The 18,327-nt window shown below is 42.3% G+C and overlaps 1 protein-coding gene and 1 long non-coding RNA gene across 11 annotated transcripts in view; one reads left to right on the forward strand and one right to left on the reverse strand.

Annotated features, from left to right (window-relative positions):
* The window catches only part of LOC105356044, a 33,976-nt gene that overhangs the window by 3,443 nt on the left and 12,206 nt on the right, over positions 1-18,327 (reverse strand). For 2 of the 3 annotated variants that reach the window (XR_002875033.1, XR_002875034.1), the window contains exons 3-4: positions 15,335-15,402; positions 1,013-1,080 (exon numbers count right to left, since the gene is read on the reverse strand). This is a non-coding gene — a long non-coding RNA (uncharacterized LOC105356044). The remainder of the gene's footprint in view (positions 1-1,012; positions 1,081-15,334; positions 15,403-18,327) is intronic. The other variant, XR_002875035.1, reaches the window with a different exon arrangement.
* On the forward strand, positions 15-17,333 carry LOC101165422. Of its 8 annotated transcripts, none has more exons than XM_023964713.1 (3): positions 15-304; positions 1,594-1,638; positions 16,333-17,333. In XM_023964713.1, the coding sequence occupies exon 3, from the start codon at positions 16,348-16,350 to the stop codon at positions 17,017-17,019; it is 672 nt and encodes a 223-aa protein (XP_023820481.1). In that variant the 5' UTR covers positions 15-304; positions 1,594-1,638; positions 16,333-16,347; the 3' UTR covers positions 17,020-17,333. The 8 variants fall into 8 exon arrangements, with proteins under 8 accessions (XP_023820481.1, XP_023820482.1, XP_023820478.1 ...); XM_023964714.1 differs by having other exon boundaries at positions 1,597-1,638; XM_023964710.1 differs by lacking the exon at positions 16,333-17,333 and adding an exon at positions 1,988-3,715 and having other exon boundaries at positions 222-304.

The following is an 18,327-nucleotide window of genomic DNA, read 5'->3' on the forward strand; positions in this document are numbered from 1 at the left end:
GCAGAAGAAGTCGACATTTTAGGGGGTGGAACACTGTCATTACAATTATAGAATTTTACAATTTATTCCATTTTTCAACCCAGAATTTCAACCCATATGGGAGGTTGGGTTTTCTTGGGAAGAAATTGTATTTTAAGTAAAAAATTTGTTTAAACTGGGTTTATTTTCTTGTTATTTTCATGTTTGACCACCCCTACACATTCAACAAACATGGAAGTTTCCTTCCTGCAGGGATTCATGGGAAAGAGGAGGAGTATAGACTGATTTCGAAGTCCAGACGTTGGAGTTGTAGTCTGTCACAAAGGTAAGAAATCCTTTCTTCCATTGATTCTATTGGTGCCAACGTTGGATGAGAGGCGAAAAGAGACTCTGGAGTTAAGGTTTTGCTGGAAAATTTGAAGTTTTAAGGTGGATTTTTAGTGGATTAGTTGTGTTTGGTGTGGCAGGGAGGATCAGGGCCCAACGGTGGCGCTCAACAAGGAAATAAGGGAGGGTGGCAGAAGGGAACCAGACGCGGCTGCGCACAGGGAGCGGAGAGGATGCTGGGCTCTTTAGGAGTCACAAATAAACAGAAAAGCTTTGAAAACTTTTCCTTTTACTATATAATTTTAAATAGCAGCTGCTAGGTGTCTATCAGCTCTGGTTTGGTTCCTGAAGAAGGCAGCTCTCCACCCAGTCAGGAGGCCCCAACAGACTGACAGGAGACAGCAGGTGATGAGTTCAGGCGCACGGTGAAGGCGCGCTGGAGATGAACTCTGTGAAAGCTCTCAGGCTTGTTTTAGATCCAGAGCTCAGATCCAAGATGGCCTCTGTGTGAAACCGGTAAGACAGAGGTGGTAGCACTCCCCCAGCAGTGTTCATGTTCAGGGCCCCAGTGCATGCAGGGGCCAAACTGCTGAGCAGGACTCATTCAACAGCCGATTCAAACGGTTGACTGCAATGCAATTTGACACACTTGTGTTTATGACAAAAATGTTATTGATATGATTGTTAGAGATGAATCATTTCTGACCTGCAGTTATCCTTCAGTTTGATTGAAGCTGCAGAGAAACATAAGTGTTTGCTGCTGCTGAAGATCGTCTGGAAACAAGAACACAATGAAAATGTTTTTGGTAAAAGATTAGAGGAAACTAAGTAAAGTTGAACAGATTTAGGAGTTCTGACAGAACACTTTCACTTTAGACATTCCAGAAACAATCTTGTAAATCTGATCTCATTTTTGGAGACATTTACATGATGGTGGTTGAAGCTTTAAGTCCACAGAGGTGGTGCTGAAAGCTGCAAGTGCTGCCCCTGGTGGTGAACACAGATGCATACGATCCATGGATCCATGATCAGACTCTGTGTCAGGTTTCTTTAGTTTCCTGCTTAATATCTAAACAGATACTAAACCAGTTCTCCTCTGAGACTGCATCCATGTCAACTCAGAAAGAAACTTTTCCAGCTCAGCTGCTGGAATTTTCTTTCCTTTGTCGCATTTCTTGTTTTGGAAGCAGCCAGCAGTTCTGCTGGTTTGCATGAGGAGCTGTAAGCTCGGCTCAGTTCTTATTTCTCTCCTTTCCATCTTCAACTAAACATCTGTTCTTCTTTCAGAAGTTGTTGGGATCAAAAGCAGCAAAACTCCAGCGTGAAATTGATGTAAGTTTCAACATGAATGAAGCTGCACATTTGCTGAAACAGTCACACATTTGGGTTTTTCTGCAGTTCAGACTGACAGAATGAAGATTCAGTTTGAGGCCGCTCCACTGCAGCTGCTGCTCCTTTTTATGCTTTATTTAACTGTAATTGTCAACAGTTTCACTTCTTTATGCATGTTTTGCACAAAAGACAGTCTTCCAGTTGTTCAAAGAACATTAAATGTAAAATTTTTAATAAATTTCAAAGAAGCTCAGGGATGCTTTAATTTGGCCCAGCAAACAGTGCAGATTCCTTTGAATGATAGAACAAAAGCCTTCACAATAAATCTCTCTCTTCCTGTCTGTCGCAGATCAGCAGCAGCATCATGGAAGTGGACAAAGCCAAGCTGCAGGAAGCTGCCATTGTGGGCCTGAATGTCCTAAAAGCTGTTGCTTCTGCAGCCTCCGTATTCTTCCCGCCCATCGGCATCGCCGGTTCCTTGATTGGGGTGGTTTTGAAATTTGTAGACAAGAATGACAGCATTGACAACCTAAAGAAGGAGTTCCAGTTGATCCACCAGGGCCTGGATGAGCTCTCCAAGCAGAACCAGCAGACGATGAAGACCATCATCAAGGAGACGGCTGACCAACAGTTCAGCAGAGTGGAGAGGAGCCTTAAGTGGCAGTATGAGAAGTACATGAAGATGATCAGTGCCCCGCCGGAGCACGTGCAGAGGAGAAGCGAAGAGTTTGTGGAGGCTTATGACGATGAGCTGGGCGACCAGCATCTGAACACGCTGTACGAGAGCGTGATCGGTGTGCCCAAAGTCTTTGGCAAACCCATCCTGCAGGTGTACAAGCAGCACTCGCGCAATGACCTGGACACCATGACCAAGCTCAGCCATCAGCTCTTCTACCTGTTCAGCATCGGCTGCATCACCCTGATGGCCAACGCCGTCCTCATCGGGGACGACGTGGAGAGCCTGAAGGAGGAGTGGGAGGACAAGATGAACCGTGTGTGGAGTGAGATGGAGAAAGCTCTGAAAGACTGCCAGTAGAGATCTTTCTGCATGGGGGAGGCATACCTGATACATATCTATTCACTGAAATCACCGTAATGTAAATGTAAAAACGATCTCTGGCATCGTGGCGCTTCACTAAATTATGTAATTCTGACATAAACATATAAACTTTAAAGGATCTAACTCTTTAGTGGAACTGTATACTGTGGATTTTAGTTTCTAACTAACAGCACTTTGGTGAAGAAAGTTTCTGCTTCTTTTAAAAAATACACTACAGGGGGAGGGGGGAGGGGGGACATCAATCTGTGCTTTATATTTTATACAAACCTTTTTTGTAAAACTAATATTCCAATGTTGCTGTGCTGAAAACTTTATTTTTTTCTGCTTGTAGTCAGAATAAAAAGACAGTTTTTACTTTATAGAATCAAGACTTGGAGTCAAATGTCTGTTTGTTTGTTTGTTTGTTTACACCATCTCCAGAGCTGCTCCCACTGAAGCTTTTGCAGTTTGTGTGCGAGATGCTCTTTAAATCACTGATCGCCTTAAGTTGACATCTGAAGTCATGTCAAATATTTTTAGCTTTATTCTAACCGTGCCTCAGTGAGCCAGTACATTTTCATTTAGTGACTGAAGTTTATTTAACACTGAAAAAGAAAATGCCTAAAATTAACAGGTCAAAAACAACAATGGATAAAACATGTTAAATATTAAATAAACCTAAAATTACTAAATCTTGTCAAAATAAAAACCTATTTTAGCTAAAATCCCGCTGACAAAATGGTGAAAGCTTCATCTGAGGAAGTAGAACATGGTAACAGAGAATGTTCCAGAGTTTAGGAGCTTTTTTGCATCAGATTTAGGGGAATCTAAACTATGAAATGTTTGTTGGGGGGTAACGGTTTTTCTATTTTTTATGTTTCATTAATGTCTCCTTGTCCTTTCGGAATGGATGTTTGTTTTTCACTTTGTTGCAGCAACAGTTAAGAAAAATAATTGAAAGCTTTTTCAAATTCATGTTTTTTATGGATCATGTCTGGTTGTATACATGCTACTGCAAATAAACACAGAAACTAAATCTGGTTTAATGTGGATTTGTTTTTTTCAGTTATGCAAAGATGCTGTGAATTCTTTTGGGAAACTAAAACCAGACATGCACAACAGGATGCTTTTTAATTTTGGATTTAAGTTTTACTGCAAATATGATTTGTTTACTTTTTAACAATAAAACAGTAGAGATATTTGGGGAATTGGATACATTTGCATCAATGTATTTGCATTGGCATTCACGTTTTTTTACATTTCTACATAAAAAGGACAACAGTATATTTGTCCTGTAGTATTATTACAGGTTAATTTTAATGTGAAGTATTAGCTTCATTTATTTTAATGTTCATTTTCTTGTTTTTACTCATGAAGAAAGATTCCAGGCAAAAGTCATGTCTTCATTCTGGCTGATCAGCTGCAGCAGAGTCAGAAAACAACTTGCGTTCTGTTTATTTCACTCATGTACAGAAACTCATTTTGCTACAAGAAATGAACTAAGGTCTTTATTTGACGCGGGAAGGGAGAACACGTCCAGGTTTGTCCACGGCTCTCAGGAAAGCTGCTGCGTAAAAAGTCTCGTTGCGCATCTGTAGGCATGGAAATTAAAATATATATATGTAGATATACTGTATACATTCATGTTGTCTTGTTTTTTGTATTAGTTCTGCTTTGATTTGCTTGAAACAATCTATTTTCAAATTAAAATGAGGTTTAGTTTTGATTTCTTTAATCTCTAAAGCAATTCAAGGACAAGCGAGTCTCTTCCACGTCCAACATCTCAGTCCATCTTGTTTCTGAGCTCATCTTCTAAACTTAAAAAATAATTCTGACGCTCTTCTCTGTAAAAAATTTTTCTCATGTCAAAAATGTATCCATTTTTTTTATATATTTACGCATAACTGCATCATGTCGATCCTTTTAGAGACAGCGTAAAGAAAAAAGAGACAAGAGGAAGGCGGAGCCTCCTGCGTGTCCCGGTACTACCCCCGCGTTTTCCTGTCAGATCAACAGACCCAACAAACTCTCCTTTCATCACAAACGTGATTAATCGATCCAGGCGCGAATGTGTACTCCCTGTTATCAGCTTTCAGTAAATGTTCTGTCTGCGCGCCACAAAGAGATCCGCTCCGCAGCTTCTGCAGATGCTCCGTTAGCGGCGGCGCGCGTTCGGCTGCAGCGACAGTTTGAATGCCAGGATGTTTACGCGCAGGAGGCCCGGAGCTTTGGAGACCGCTGCCGCTCCAGACAAGATAAATGAGGTTGTTCTGCCTGTTCTGACAAAGCGGTTATTATTGATCCGCAAGTAGGACGCAAGCAGATTGGGCGATATGCCGCGGCTGCAGTATGAAGCTCGTCAATTCAGACACATGTTTTCCCTTCATACTGCAGTCGAGTCTGAGGTTCTGGGAGCAGCTGCTGCTGAGAACCCGACACGCAAGAAGGCGGACGCCGCCGTAAATCCAAATACACCTGCCTGGTTTCGTTGGAGGCTGCGACACAAGCGGGAAAAGGGCAGCGATCCCTACCAGAACATGCTCGAGTCTGTTTGGTGTAATAGAACCTCAGCCGTCACCCAACAATGCGGCTCTCCCTCCGTGCTCAAAGGAACTGTTGAATCTCCTGCAGCGGACAGCTCCCGAGTCGCGCGCGTGCTCCCACCTGTGCTCTCAGGTTCAGACATTTCTCTGGAGTATTCACTGATACAAACGAGACTGGAGGCACTTTCAGCTTTCCGGCAGCCATCAACCTTGTCACCACGAAGAAGTCGCAGCAGGTGGCTCCGCCTTTATTTATACTGACAGGTAACTGTGCGCAAAACAAAATAGTTCCCCAAACAAGAACACGTAATGATATTCATCGTAGTTCAACACCCCCACTCGATGAAATCACAGGCTTTCACATAACATCAGTATTAATTTCCAAACATATAAGAACTAAACTTTTCAATCTTGGCTCTTGGAGCAGACTTCGTGAACACATCTGCAACCATGTTTTCTGTCGGGCAATACTCCAAAACAACTTTACCCTGCAACACATTGGACCTGATGAAATGGTATTTTATATCCACATGTTTGCTCCGCTGGCGATTTACAGGGTTCCTTGCTAGGCGTATAGTCCCTTGGTTGTCCTCGAACAGTTTGGTTGTTGGTTCAAAGTTGGGGTCCATATCCTTCAAAAGTTGTGAGAGGTGAAGCGCTTCTTGAATGGCGGCGGCTAATGCCATGTATTCAGCTTCACACGTTGACAGAGCAACAGTTTGCTGTTTCTTTGTTTTCCATGACACAATGGCTCCGTTTTGGCTAAGGCTGAAGCAATAGCCTGTAGTACTCCTTCTGTCCTCTAGGTCGTTAGCCCAATCAGCGTCAGAGTAGCCCATCAGTTCAAGTTCAGTGTCACATTTATTATAACACAGTCCATAATCCTTGGTTCCTTGTAAGTATCTGTACACATGTTTCAGTGCTGTCATGTGTTTTTCCCTGGGATCAGACATGTATTGAGACAGCCTGCTGACAATCCAACTTATGTCCGGCCTAGTACAGGTCATGATATAGATAAGGCTTCCTAACATGCCCCTGTATTTCCTCTGATCTGTTTTGGCCCCTTCTGGAGTTAGATCACATTTGATTTCACTGGGAGTTGCCCTTGATTTGCAATCAGACATTTCAAACCTTTCCAAGATTTTTAGAATGTACCTGGTTTGATTCATTCGAACAGAATCCTTTCCCTGTGAGAAATCAACTCCTAGAAAATGAGCAAGTTGCCCGAGGTCTTTCATTTTAAATTTACTTTTTAGTTTTTCCTTGACCTCCTTTAAACACACCTCATTGCTTGCAGCCACAACTATGTCATCAACCCACACTAACAGGATGACCTTTTCCTCCTCAGAGAGTTTAGTGTAAATACAGTGATCAGTCTGACTCTGCACAAAATTGTTCTCAAGTAGAAAATCATGAAGCATGAGATTCCAATTCCTACCAGACTGTTTGAGTCCGTAGATAGATTTGTTTAACTTGCAAACCAATTTAACCCCATTTTTTGATTTAACCTGAAAACCTTCTGGTTGGTCCATGTATATTTCGCAATCAATAGGTGCATGCAGGTATGCTGCTTTAACGTCCATTTGGTGTAGTGTCAGGTCATGCTGTGCAGCCAGCTGCATCAAAACACGCAATGAGGTCAAGTCAGCTGTCGGGGAAAATGTCTCAGAATAGTCAAGTCCTTCCACCTGACTGTATCCTTTTGCCACATACCTGGCTTTGTAAGTTTCTTTCCCTGTGTCATCTTCTTTAAGAGCATACACCCACCTTCCCCCCACTGTTTGTCTACCCTCTGGTAACGGCACAAGTGAGAAGGTGTCAGTCTCTTTAAATGTTGCCATCTCATCTCTCATGGCCTTTTTCCATTTCTCTGCTGATGGTGATGCCAGAGCCTCTTTAAAGGTTTGTGGCAGTCCAACTGTAGCCCTGTAACAGTAGTCAATAGTCAACTCACGGTCATGTACCACACACTCATAGTCCTCCAAGTACTTAGGCTTTTTTCTAGCTCTACCAGTTGAAAATTGAGTCTGTGTGTCAGTGTCTTCGTTAGTGTCTGGTTTTGTGCTCTCTTCCTTGTCTGTTTCTTCTCTTTGTGTCTGCGTTTCTGTCAGTTCAGGTAGTGTAGGTACCCACTCCATGTACTGGTCCTCCGCTTGGTCAGTCTGTGTCTGACTCTCAGTCTTTTCACTCGTTATAAACTGGACCAGCCTGTGTTTCTGAACTTTGTTTGACTCTGGAAAATAAATCATGTAAGCTGGTGAATGGCGATCGAAACCCACAAAAATTCCCTTTTTGCCTTTTGGGTCAAGCTTTTTCTTGTTTTGTTCATACACCACACAATCTGAACCAAACTTTTTCATTTTTGACAGATTCGGTCTCTTTCCAGTAAAAAGAAAATATGGTGTTTCCCTTGTCCTCTTACAATAACACCTGTTTCTTACAACTGCAGCTGTCCTAGCTGCGTAAGGCCACAACTCTTTTGGCAGGCCTGATTCTATCAACATGCAGCGCACCATTTCGAACAATGTGCGCCAGTTCCTCTCCGCAGTCCCATTCTGATGGGGGGAGTAAGGTGCAGATCTTTCATGCTTAATAGCATTGTCTCTGAGTAGTGACTGGAACTCTTCAGAAATGAACTCTGTGCCATTGTCTGACCTTAGGCGTTTTACTTTGCCATAAACTGCTGTATCTGCTAGGAACTGCTTTGTGGCTTCAACTGTTTTGTTCTTACTCCTCAGAAAATACACATAAATGGCACCAGAAAAATCATCGGTAAAGGTGATGGCATATTTGTACCCTTCTAGTGACTCTGGGGCTATAGGCCCACCCAGGTCTGTATGGATGAGCTCTAACGGTGCTTTAGCTCTTACATCTGCTTCCCTGTTTCTGCTTTCAGTGAATTTTCCCTGCAGGCATGTTTCACACACATTAGGCTTACACTTTTTACCTTTGATTTTCATTCCATCCACCACTGTTTCGAGTTTGATTATGTCATCATAATTACAATGACCCATTACTTCATGCCAAGTTTTGAGATCATAACATGCATTACAGGTATCATCACAGTTCTCTTTTGCCACATCCAGGTAATACAATCTGTCTTTTACCTTCATTTCACATGTCGTACCGTTGGGAAGTATCATTTTGTTGTTGTTCTTTTCAAAGTTGAAGTTTGCTCCCTTTGAAGATGCAGCTTCCACAGACAAAATGTTTTGTGGATATCCAGGAATCAAAAGTGCATTTGTGAGCTGGACACTCACCACTCTGCCATTGCTGTCAGTAAGTTTGATCTGGGCGTCCCCCTTTTTCAGTACACTGCCAGCAATCCGGGTTCCATCTGCCAATTGCATGACGTGGTCCTTGGGCCGAAACGTCTCGTCAAACCTGATGAATGCTTCTTCGTTGGTCATGATGTGAGCAGATGCACCACTGTCCACAAGCAATCCCTCTGGTTGTGCACAGTGAGGTTGCCATTCACTCGCCCGGAGTATGAAGGTCTCCCGCTCAGCAGGGTGCTCGTCTCTGGCCTGTGCGGTGCTCAGCCTAGTGTCCGTAAGGATGGCCATTTTGTTGCTATTTTGAGTGTAAGCAGGCCTGAAGTTCCGCTGTGGTTTCTTAGCTTTGCTTCTGCAGTCTTTTGCTTTGTGTCCAACTTTCTCGCAAATGAAGCATTCACCGTTGAAGTATTTCTTCTCATTATTCCTTGGTTTGGTCTGCTTTGCTTTGTAGTTGACTGTCATTACTTCGTCTGCTCGTGGCCTTGAGCGGTAGCGAAGTGAGCATTCAAAGCTCCTCAACCTAGCCTTGAACTCACTGAAGGTCAGAACCTCTCTTGTCTGTGTGACATGCACAGAAAATGGTGCATATTCATCTGTGAGTCCTTTTAACACCATGGCCACTAACAGTGCGTCGCTGAGGGTCTCTTTAGCTCTGTTCAGCGCTGCCACAATCTTCTCAACACGTGCTAGATAATCTGCTAGCTCCTCTTGATCAGCCATCAGCACGTTGGTTAATTCTGTGTAAAGTCCAACAATCCGCGGTTTTTCTTCTGATTCAAAATGGCGTCTCAATATTTCTAGACTCTTCTTTCCATCGTCTGGCGCTTCATACAGGATTAGCATTAGCGTCTTATCATCCAGGCAACCACATAGTTCTGCATAAGCCAGCTCGTTTTTCCTACCGGCTTCTGGGTCTGCAGCCCCCGCTTGCTGGCTCCCGATAATAGCCTCCTTCAGGCCGAGCGTTTTCAAGTACGCTAAAAATCTGGCCTCCCATATGTGGTAGCGTGCTTCGTCTCCGTCGAACCGCGGCGGGAGTCCGCGTCCGTGTATGGCCGTGCTTAACATTCGACTGGGCCCATAACCTGTTGAATCTCCTGCAGCGGACAGCTCCCGAGTCGCGCGCGTGCTCCCACCTGTGCTCTCAGGTTCAGACATTTCTCTGGAGTATTCACTGATACAAACGAGACTGGAGGCACTTTCAGCTTTCCGGCAGCCATCAACCTTGTCACCACGAAGAAGTCGCAGCAGGTGGCTCCGCCTTTATTTATACTGACAGGTAACTGTGCGCAAAACAAAATAGTTCCCCAAACAAGAACACGTAATGATATTCATCGTAGTTCAACAGGAACTCTGGCTGGTTTGATGCAGAACTCGTCCTGCTCCTGCGGGGGAAGCAGTTTAGTCTGCGCGCTGCGGCTGCGTTTGCAACTCAAATCATTGTTTCAATCTTCTCTTATAATTCAACCCATTTCTGTGACTTTAAGGGTCTTTCTTTGAAATTCCATCGTTAAAAAAAACTATTTTTCTTGAAGCTCGTCTGTGGAGTCTCTGCGCAATCTTTAACCCGCGGTTCGATCCTCTGACTCTGTGCCAAAATCATTACGTTTCCGATTATGTTTGAGTGTAAACCAGGAAAGTTACGATAATTTCATATTTATCTACCAGTTTAAGTGGAATAGTTGGAACGTTCACATTAACTGAAAGTTTGGAGAACTTTCTGCCCCTTAAGTGTGGAAGCTCCTGTGCGCTTTTGGATTCCCTTCATGCGTATTTAGGTTTTCCCATTCATTTCTTTAGGATTTTTCAGTTAAAATGAATTTAATCTCAAATAAACCCCCTCATCAACACACCCGTAACACCTCCCACCACTTTAAACAATGGAGATAAACATTGAGCAAAAGTAAATACGAATGGAGTATGTGGTCTGTTGTGCTGCTTGGTGTCCTTAAAATTTTACGACGATTTGGGGGTGGAACACTATTAGCCATGATGGAGTTCCTAAATCATAAACGAGACGGAGGTAGAGGCACGATGGAGATGATTGAATCATTTAGTTTTCCTTCAGTTTGATCGAAGCTGCAGAAAAATGTTCATGCTTTCCACTGCTGAAGGTTCTCTGGAAACAGAAACAGAATGATTTGGTTTTTTGCGTGTGAAAGATGGAGAAGTTGATTTAAGAGTTCTGAAGGAAAACTTTCACTTTAGAAATTTCAGAAAAGATTCATTTGATCTCGTCAATAGAACTTCCTACATTTTGGAGACATTGATGGGTGTTGAAGTCCACAGTGGTGGTGCTGAAAGCTGCATGTGCTGCCCCCTGCTGGTGAGCACAGGCCTGATTGGGATCTGTGTGGGGTTTTTGAGTGTCCTTTCTCATCGATCATCTTTCCTCTGCCATCTTTCTAGTTTTTTTTTTTTTACATCACCAGCAGTTCTGCTGGTTTGCATGAGGAGCTTTAAGCTCTTCTCAGTTCTTGTATCTAAGCTGCTCTGAGTCTCCTCTTTATCTTCATCTGAACAACAGGAGTCGCCGGGATCAAAAGCAGCAAAACTTCTGCTAGAAATGGATGTTCATGAAGCTGCACTTTGGTTAAAACAGTTGTGTGTTTGGAATTTTCTGCAGACTAAGACAGATTGATGTAACAGGATGTGGTCTCAGGCCACTCAACTGCGGCTGCTGCTTGTGCTGTGCATGCATACCCTCCACAATAAAAGCCCGCCATGGATCAGATTTCCACAAAGACATTATACTTTCCATTAAATATGAAGGACAAGAAATCACTCTGTTCTTAGAATTTGTAAAAGTACAGTTGGTAGAGCCTTTAGCCACCAAGGCCCTGTTTTATGGAGAAAACTCCCAGCTCATGGAAGAGAGGCCGACAGTTTCTACACTCAAAGTTGGGCTCAAAACATTCCTCTTTGGACAGGTTTATTGTTAGACTAGCTAGTATTCAGAGATTACTTAACTTTCTTTTAACCTGTTTGAATTAAACTTAACAACAATAACAATTAGTTGCTAGAAGTTAGACGCTTGGGAAAGGATGGTGCAATGGGGTTCTGTCCTCTATTCTTATCTACTTCTACTCTATTCTCGATCATTTGTTTATCATTTTGTTCTCCATGCCTCTGTTTGGTTCAGTGCGATTCACGTAGTGTCCATTTTTTTTTTGTGAATCCAGATTCCAGTTGTCTCATCTGTGGTCCTGTACTTGGTTGTGGACCCTACATCTGTCACGTCTCGCGACTCCAGTCGTCTCCCAACTCCATCTGGATGAAGCCCATCTGCCCGACTATTCAAACATGTAGTTGTAGAGTTAGATAAGCTAATTCTTCTCTAAGAGTTCTGGTACATCGCCTGACCGTCCTGGGGGAGGATCCCTCCTACATGTGGGCACCCCTGAGGTTTCTTCTTTCTTTCCGAATCTGCTTTTTGTTTTTTTTGAATTTTTTCTCTAAACATGTTGTGTCTTATGACATCTGAAGAGTTCAATTTTGGTCTCATCTGACCAGAGTATCTTCTCCCAGAATGTCATGGGTTTATCCAAATGTTGTGTCGCAAACTCCAAACGAGCTTCAACATGCTTCTTTTTCAAAAATGGAGTCTTGCGTGGTGTGCGTGCATGGAGGCCATGGCGGTTGAGTGCATTACTTATTGTTTTCTTTGAAACAACGGTACCTGCTGATTCCAGGTCTTTCTGAAGCTCTCCACGAGTGGTCCTGGGCTGTTGGAGAACCCTTCTGATGATTGTTCTGACTCCTCTGTCTGAAATCTTGCGAGGAGCACCTGGCCGTGGCAGGTTTATGGTAATGCCGTGTTCTTTCCACTTCCGGATGATGGCCCCAATGGTACTCACTGGAACTTTCAGAAGTTTAGAAATGCGCCTGTAACCAATGCCTTCAGAGTGTTTTGCAACAATAAGGTTGCGTAGGTCTTTGGACAGCTCTTTGCTTTTACCCATCATGCAATGCTTCTTGTCTAACACCTTGCTGGTGAGAAACCTTTTTAAAAGGCATCAATCAGGACTATACCAGCTGATATTACTTTGTACTAATAGGGGGCAGGTTAACCTTCTGAATACTGACAAACTCCAGCTGCTTTCTTGGCTTGCCAGACCTTTTTACCCCTCCTTTTCTTCATGTGTTCAATAATTATTCCCTGTGCCATTTCACTTTATTACACATAACTTCATTTATGGACATAAATGTTTGGATTTCTTTCTATGTGTGCATTACTTGGGTTGATGCCGACATCTGGTGAAAATTTCGTGTCAATAGCTCGATTAGAAATGTGTTTTTTGAGAGAAATGTTGACGTGTTCAATACTTATTTTCCCCGCTGTAACAATAGCCATCTCAATGGGCTTGATACCTATAATTGTACAGTCAACATTAATTATAAAGAACATAAAGTCATAGAATTCAACGGATGATGGTTAAACTAAACCGATTAAACTAAACTGGGCATCCCTGCTCTTAGACCCTCCTCGGTAAGGAACCCCCCCTCAAAAAATAACACAAAAAAAACAACAAAAACAAAACAAAAAGCAGATTTGGAAAGAAAGAAGAAACCTCAGGGGTGCCCACATGTAGGAGGGATCCTCCCCCAGGACGGTCAGGCGATGTACCAGAACTCTTAGAGAAGAATTAGCTTATCTAACTCTACAACTACATGTTTGAATAGTCGGGCAGATGGGCTTCATCCAGATGGAATTGGGAGACGACTGGAGTCGCGAGACGTGACAGATGTAGGGTCCACAACCAAGTACAGGACTACAGATGAGACAACTGGAATCTGGATTCACAAAAAAAAAAATGGACACTACGTGAATCGCACTGAACCAAACAGAGGCATGGAGAACAAAATGATAAACAAATGATCGAGAATAGAGTAGAAGTAGATAAGAATAGAGGACAGAACCCCATTGCACCATCCTTTCCCAAGCGTCTAACTTCTAGCAACTAATTGTTATTGTTAAGTTTAATTCAAACAGGTTAAAGGAAAGTTAAGTAATCTCTGAATACTAGCTAGTCTAACAATAAGCCTGTCCAAAGAGGAATGTTTTGAGCCCAACTTTGAGTGTAGAAACTGTGTCGGCCTCTCTTCCATGAGCTGGGAGTTTATTCCATAAAACAGGGCCTTGGTGGCCGCTGTATATAGGGCTATATAAATAAAATCGGATTGAATTGACTGGGATCTGTGTGGGGTTTTTGAGTGTCCTTTCTCATCGATCATCTTTCCTCTGCCATCTATCTAGTTTTTTACATCACCAGCAGTTCTTCTGGTTTGCATGAGGAGCTTTAAGCTCTTCTCAGTTCTTGTATTGAAGCTGCTCTGAGTCTCCTCTTTATCTTCATCTGAACATCTGTCCTTTCAGGAGTCGCCGGGATCAAAAGCAGCAAAACTTCTGCTAGAAATGGATGTTCATGAAGCTGCACTTTGGTTAAAACAGTTGTGTGTTTGGAATTTTCTGCAGACTAAGACAGATTGATGTAACAGGATGTGGTCTCAGGCCACTCAACTGCGGCTGCTGCTTGTGCTGTGCATGCATACCCTCCACAATAAAAGCCCGCCATGGATCAGATTTCCACAAAGACATTATACTTTCCATTAAATATGAAAGACAAGAAATCACTCTGCTGGAAAACTTGAGACAAAAACAAATCCACTTTATAAAAAAAATATAAACAACACATTTTCAGCTTATTTTCCCCTGATCAGGTGTTTTCTTATTAAACCTAAAACAGTTTGTCATTTGTTTTATTGTTTTCATAATTCTTTTGTTTGTTTGCTGGTTCTGCATAAACATGTATCTTTTTAATGAACATGAGCAGTTTGTAGTTGTATTTTTTATTTCCACTTTTTTTAAGTTTTGCTCGATTCAGCTCCTGAACTTCTTCACGGCGAATGTCGATAAATCGCAATGAACCAATAAATAAGGACACTACACTTAAATTAGTTTCACATTAACCCTTGTTCTATCCTAGGCACAATAACATTGGGAGAGGGGGTCATCTAGACCCACTAGACACCGCGCTGAACCTTTTTTCTTCTATGATTTGTGATCTTCACTGGTTCAATGGATTACATGAAATCCTCTCCACCTTTATCCACCTTTGTCATGGTAGGGAGAACACGTAAATGTAAGGGTGGGGTCATCTTGACCCATAGGATAGCACCAGGGTTAAAAGAAGAAGAAAAAAGGATTTTGAAAACTATATTGACAAATAAATTCAGGCACAAAGGTGTTAAGGGATTCTTCCAGAAAATATTACAAAGCCTCAAACTTCTGCTCAAGAGAATAAAGTTTTAAAAAGCCCTTCTTTAACGCTGTGTCGTAATAAATGAATTTAATTCTTGTTATTTTCACATTTGACCACCCCTACACACTCAACAAACATGGGAGTGTCCTTTCTGCAAGGATCCTTTAAAAAGAGGAGGAGGCTAGCCTGCTTTCAAAGCCAAGACGTTGGAATTGTAGTCTGTCACAAAGGTAAGAAATCCTCTCTTCCATTGATTCCAATGGTGCCAACGTTGGATGAGAGGCAAAAAGAGACTCTGAAGTTAAGGATTTGCTAGAAAATTTAAAGCTTTCAGGTGTATCTTAGTGGATTAGTTGTGTTTGGTGGCTCAACAAGGAAATAAGGCAGGGTATAAATAAGATCAAACTTGCAGCTGCTGCTGAATGATTTGTTTATGGTTTGGTTCCTGAAGGCAGCTCCACCCAGTCAGGAAGATCCAACAAACTGACAGGAGACAGCAGGTGATGAGTTCAGGCGCACGGTGGAGGCGCGCTGGAGATGAACTCTGTGAAAGATGAATGAATCATTTCTGACCTGCAGTTATCCTTCAGTTTGATGGAAGCTGCAGAAAAACATTACTGCTTCCTGCTGCTGAAGATCGTCTGGAAAAAAGAACACAATGAAAATGTTTTTGGTAAAAGATTAGAGGAAACTAAGTAAAGTTGAACAGATTTAGGAGTTCTGACAGAACACTTTCACTTTAGACATTCCAGAAACAATCTTGTAAATCTGATCTCATTTTTGGAGACATTTACATGATGGTGGTTGAAGCTTTAAGTCCACAGAGGTGGTGCTGAAAGCTGCAAGTGCTGCCCCTGGTGGTGAACACAGATGCATACGATCCATGGATCCATGGATCCATGATCAGACTCTGTGTCAGGTTTCTTTAGTTTCCTGCTTAATATCTAAACAGATACTAAACCAGTTCTCCTCTGAGACTGCATCCATGTCAACTCAGAAAGAAACTTTTCCAGCTCAGCTGCTGGAATTTTCTTTCCTTTGTCGCATTTCTTGTTTTGGAAGCAGCCAGCAGTTCTGCTGGTTTGCATGAGGAGCTGTAAGCTCGGCTCAGTTCTTATTTCTCTCCTTTCCATCTTCAACTAAACATCTGTTCTTCTTTCAGAAGTTGTTGGGATCAAAAGCAGCAAAACTCCAGCGTGAAATTGATGTAAGTTTCAACATGAATGAAGCTGCACATTTGCTGAAACAGTCGTGCATTTGGGTTTTTCTGCAGTTCAGACTGACAGAATGAAGATTCAGTTTGAGGCCGCTCCACTGCAGCTGCTGCTCCTTTTTATGCTTTATTTAACTGTAATTGTCAACAGTTTCTCTTTGTTATGCATGTGTTGCATAAAATACAGTCTTCCAGTTGTTCAAAGAACATTTAAACGTCAAATTTGAATAAAAATGGAATTTCAAAGTTGTGAAAGAACCTAGGAGATGCTTTAATTTGGCCCAGCAAACAGTGCAGATTCCTTTGAATGATAGAACAAAAGCCTTCACAATAAATCTCTCTCTTCCTTTCTGTCAGCATCAGCTGCAGCATCATGGAAGTGGACAAAGCCAAGCTCAAGAAAGCTGCCATTATGGGCCTGAATGTCCTAAAAGCTGCCTGTAAAGTAGCCTCCGTGTTCTTCCCACCCATCGGTATCGCTGGTTCCTTGATTGGGGTGGTTTTGAAATTTGTCGACAAGAATGACAGCATTGAGAACCTAAAGAATGAGTTCCAGTTGATCCACCAGGGCCTGGATGAGCTCTCCAAGCAGAACGAGCAGACGATGAAGACGATCATGAAGGAGACGGCTGACCAACAGTTCAGCAAAGTGGAGAGGAGCCTGAAGTGGCAGTATGAGAAGTATATGAAGATGATCAATGCCCCAAATGAAAAAGTGAATGAGTATAGGCTAGAGTTTGAGAAGACTTATGAGGATGAGCTGGGCGACCAGCATCTGAACACGCTGTACGACAGCGTGACCGGTGGGGCCAAAGTCTTTGGCAAACCCATCCTGGAGGTGTACAAGCAGTACTCAGGCAATGACCTGGACACCATGACCAAGCTCAGCCATCAGCTCTTCTACCTGTTCAGCATCGGCTGCATCACCCTGATGGCCAACGCCGTCCTCATCGACGACGACGTGGAGGGTCGGAGGGAGGAGTGGGAGGACAAGATGAACCGTGTGTGGAGTGAGATGGAGAAAGCTCTGAAAGACTGCCAGTAGAGATCTTTCGTCATGAGGGAGGCATGCATGTCCAATGACAAAAAGCTTCATCCGAGGCAGTGGAACATGGTAACAGAGAATGTTCCAGAGTTTAGGAGCTTTTTTTTGCATCAGATTTAGGAGAATCCAAACTATGAAATGTTTGTTGGGGGGTTGGTTTTCTATTTTTTTATGTTTCATTAATGTCTCCTTGTCTTTTTGGAATGGATGTTTGATGTTTTTCACTTTGAAAGCTTTTTCAAATGCATGCTTTTTATGGATCATGTCTGGTTGTATGCATGCTACTGCAAATAAACACAGAAAAGTAAATCTGGTTTAATGTGGAGGTTTTCTTCAGTAATGCAAAGACGACGTAAAACTCTTTTGGGAAACTAAAACCACAGATAAACATCAGGATGCTTTTTAACTTTGAATTTAAGTTTTTTTTTGGATTGTTTTCATTTTGGAAACCAAATTTGAATACAGCAAATATGATTTGTTTACTTTTTAACAATAAAACAGTAGAGATATTCGGGGAATTGGATACATTTGCATCAATAATTAATGATCACAGTTTTCTTCACGTATTTTTACTTTTCTACATAAAAAGGACAACAGTGTCTATAATTGCCGGTTAATTTCAATATTATGAGGTTCCATTTGTGCCAAAAATATCAAAATGTGTTTTTGCGTCTACTGTTATGTCTTTGGTCCATTGTCTATGTCTACTGATCGTGTTTTTGCGTCCACTGTCTATGCTTTGGGCTCATTGTCTATGTCTATTGAACGAGTTCATTTTACATTGGTTCATGTCTATGTATTACTAAGCAATATCTTCTGCATGTCCATGATTCTTTGATTATTACTTTGTATTAACTTTGTGATGTATATGCTTGCTTTATCCTTAAACTTTATCTTTGTCATTGTCCTTATCCCATGTCGTCTAACTACGGCGTCAGGAAGATCCTTAGCAACCGTTGCTAGTGTCGTTTGCTACGTCGTCTCACCATGTCGTCAGGAAGATCCTTAGCAACCGTTGCTAATGTCGTCTGCTACGTCGTTTCACGTGTCGTCAGGAAGATCCTTAGCAACCGTTGCTAGTGTCGTTTGCTGCGTTCTTTCACCATGTCGTGTCCTTAGATCTTGCTGTATTTCAAATTTTGCAAAGGTCGTCAGAGAAGTCTTTTGTACGGTCGATAAATTGTTTCCCGTATTATCACGGAACAAAACACTTTAAAAAAAAAAAAACCTTTATTGACAATCCTGCAAACGCGCACTGCCAGAAAGGGGGGGGGGGGGTGCAGCGTACAACGGTTTCACGTTCCCGTT

Source organism: Oryzias latipes, chromosome 16, assembly GCF_002234675.1.
Source record: "Oryzias latipes chromosome 16, ASM223467v1".
Lineage (NCBI taxonomy): Eukaryota > Metazoa > Chordata > Actinopteri > Beloniformes > Adrianichthyidae > Oryzias > Oryzias latipes.

What these genes read in the sequence shown, in the direction of transcription:
- LOC101165422 (XM_023964713.1), top strand. Translation starts at nt 16,348, where the DNA reads ATGGAAGTGGACAAAGCCAAGCTCAAGAAAGCTGCCATTATGGGCCTG.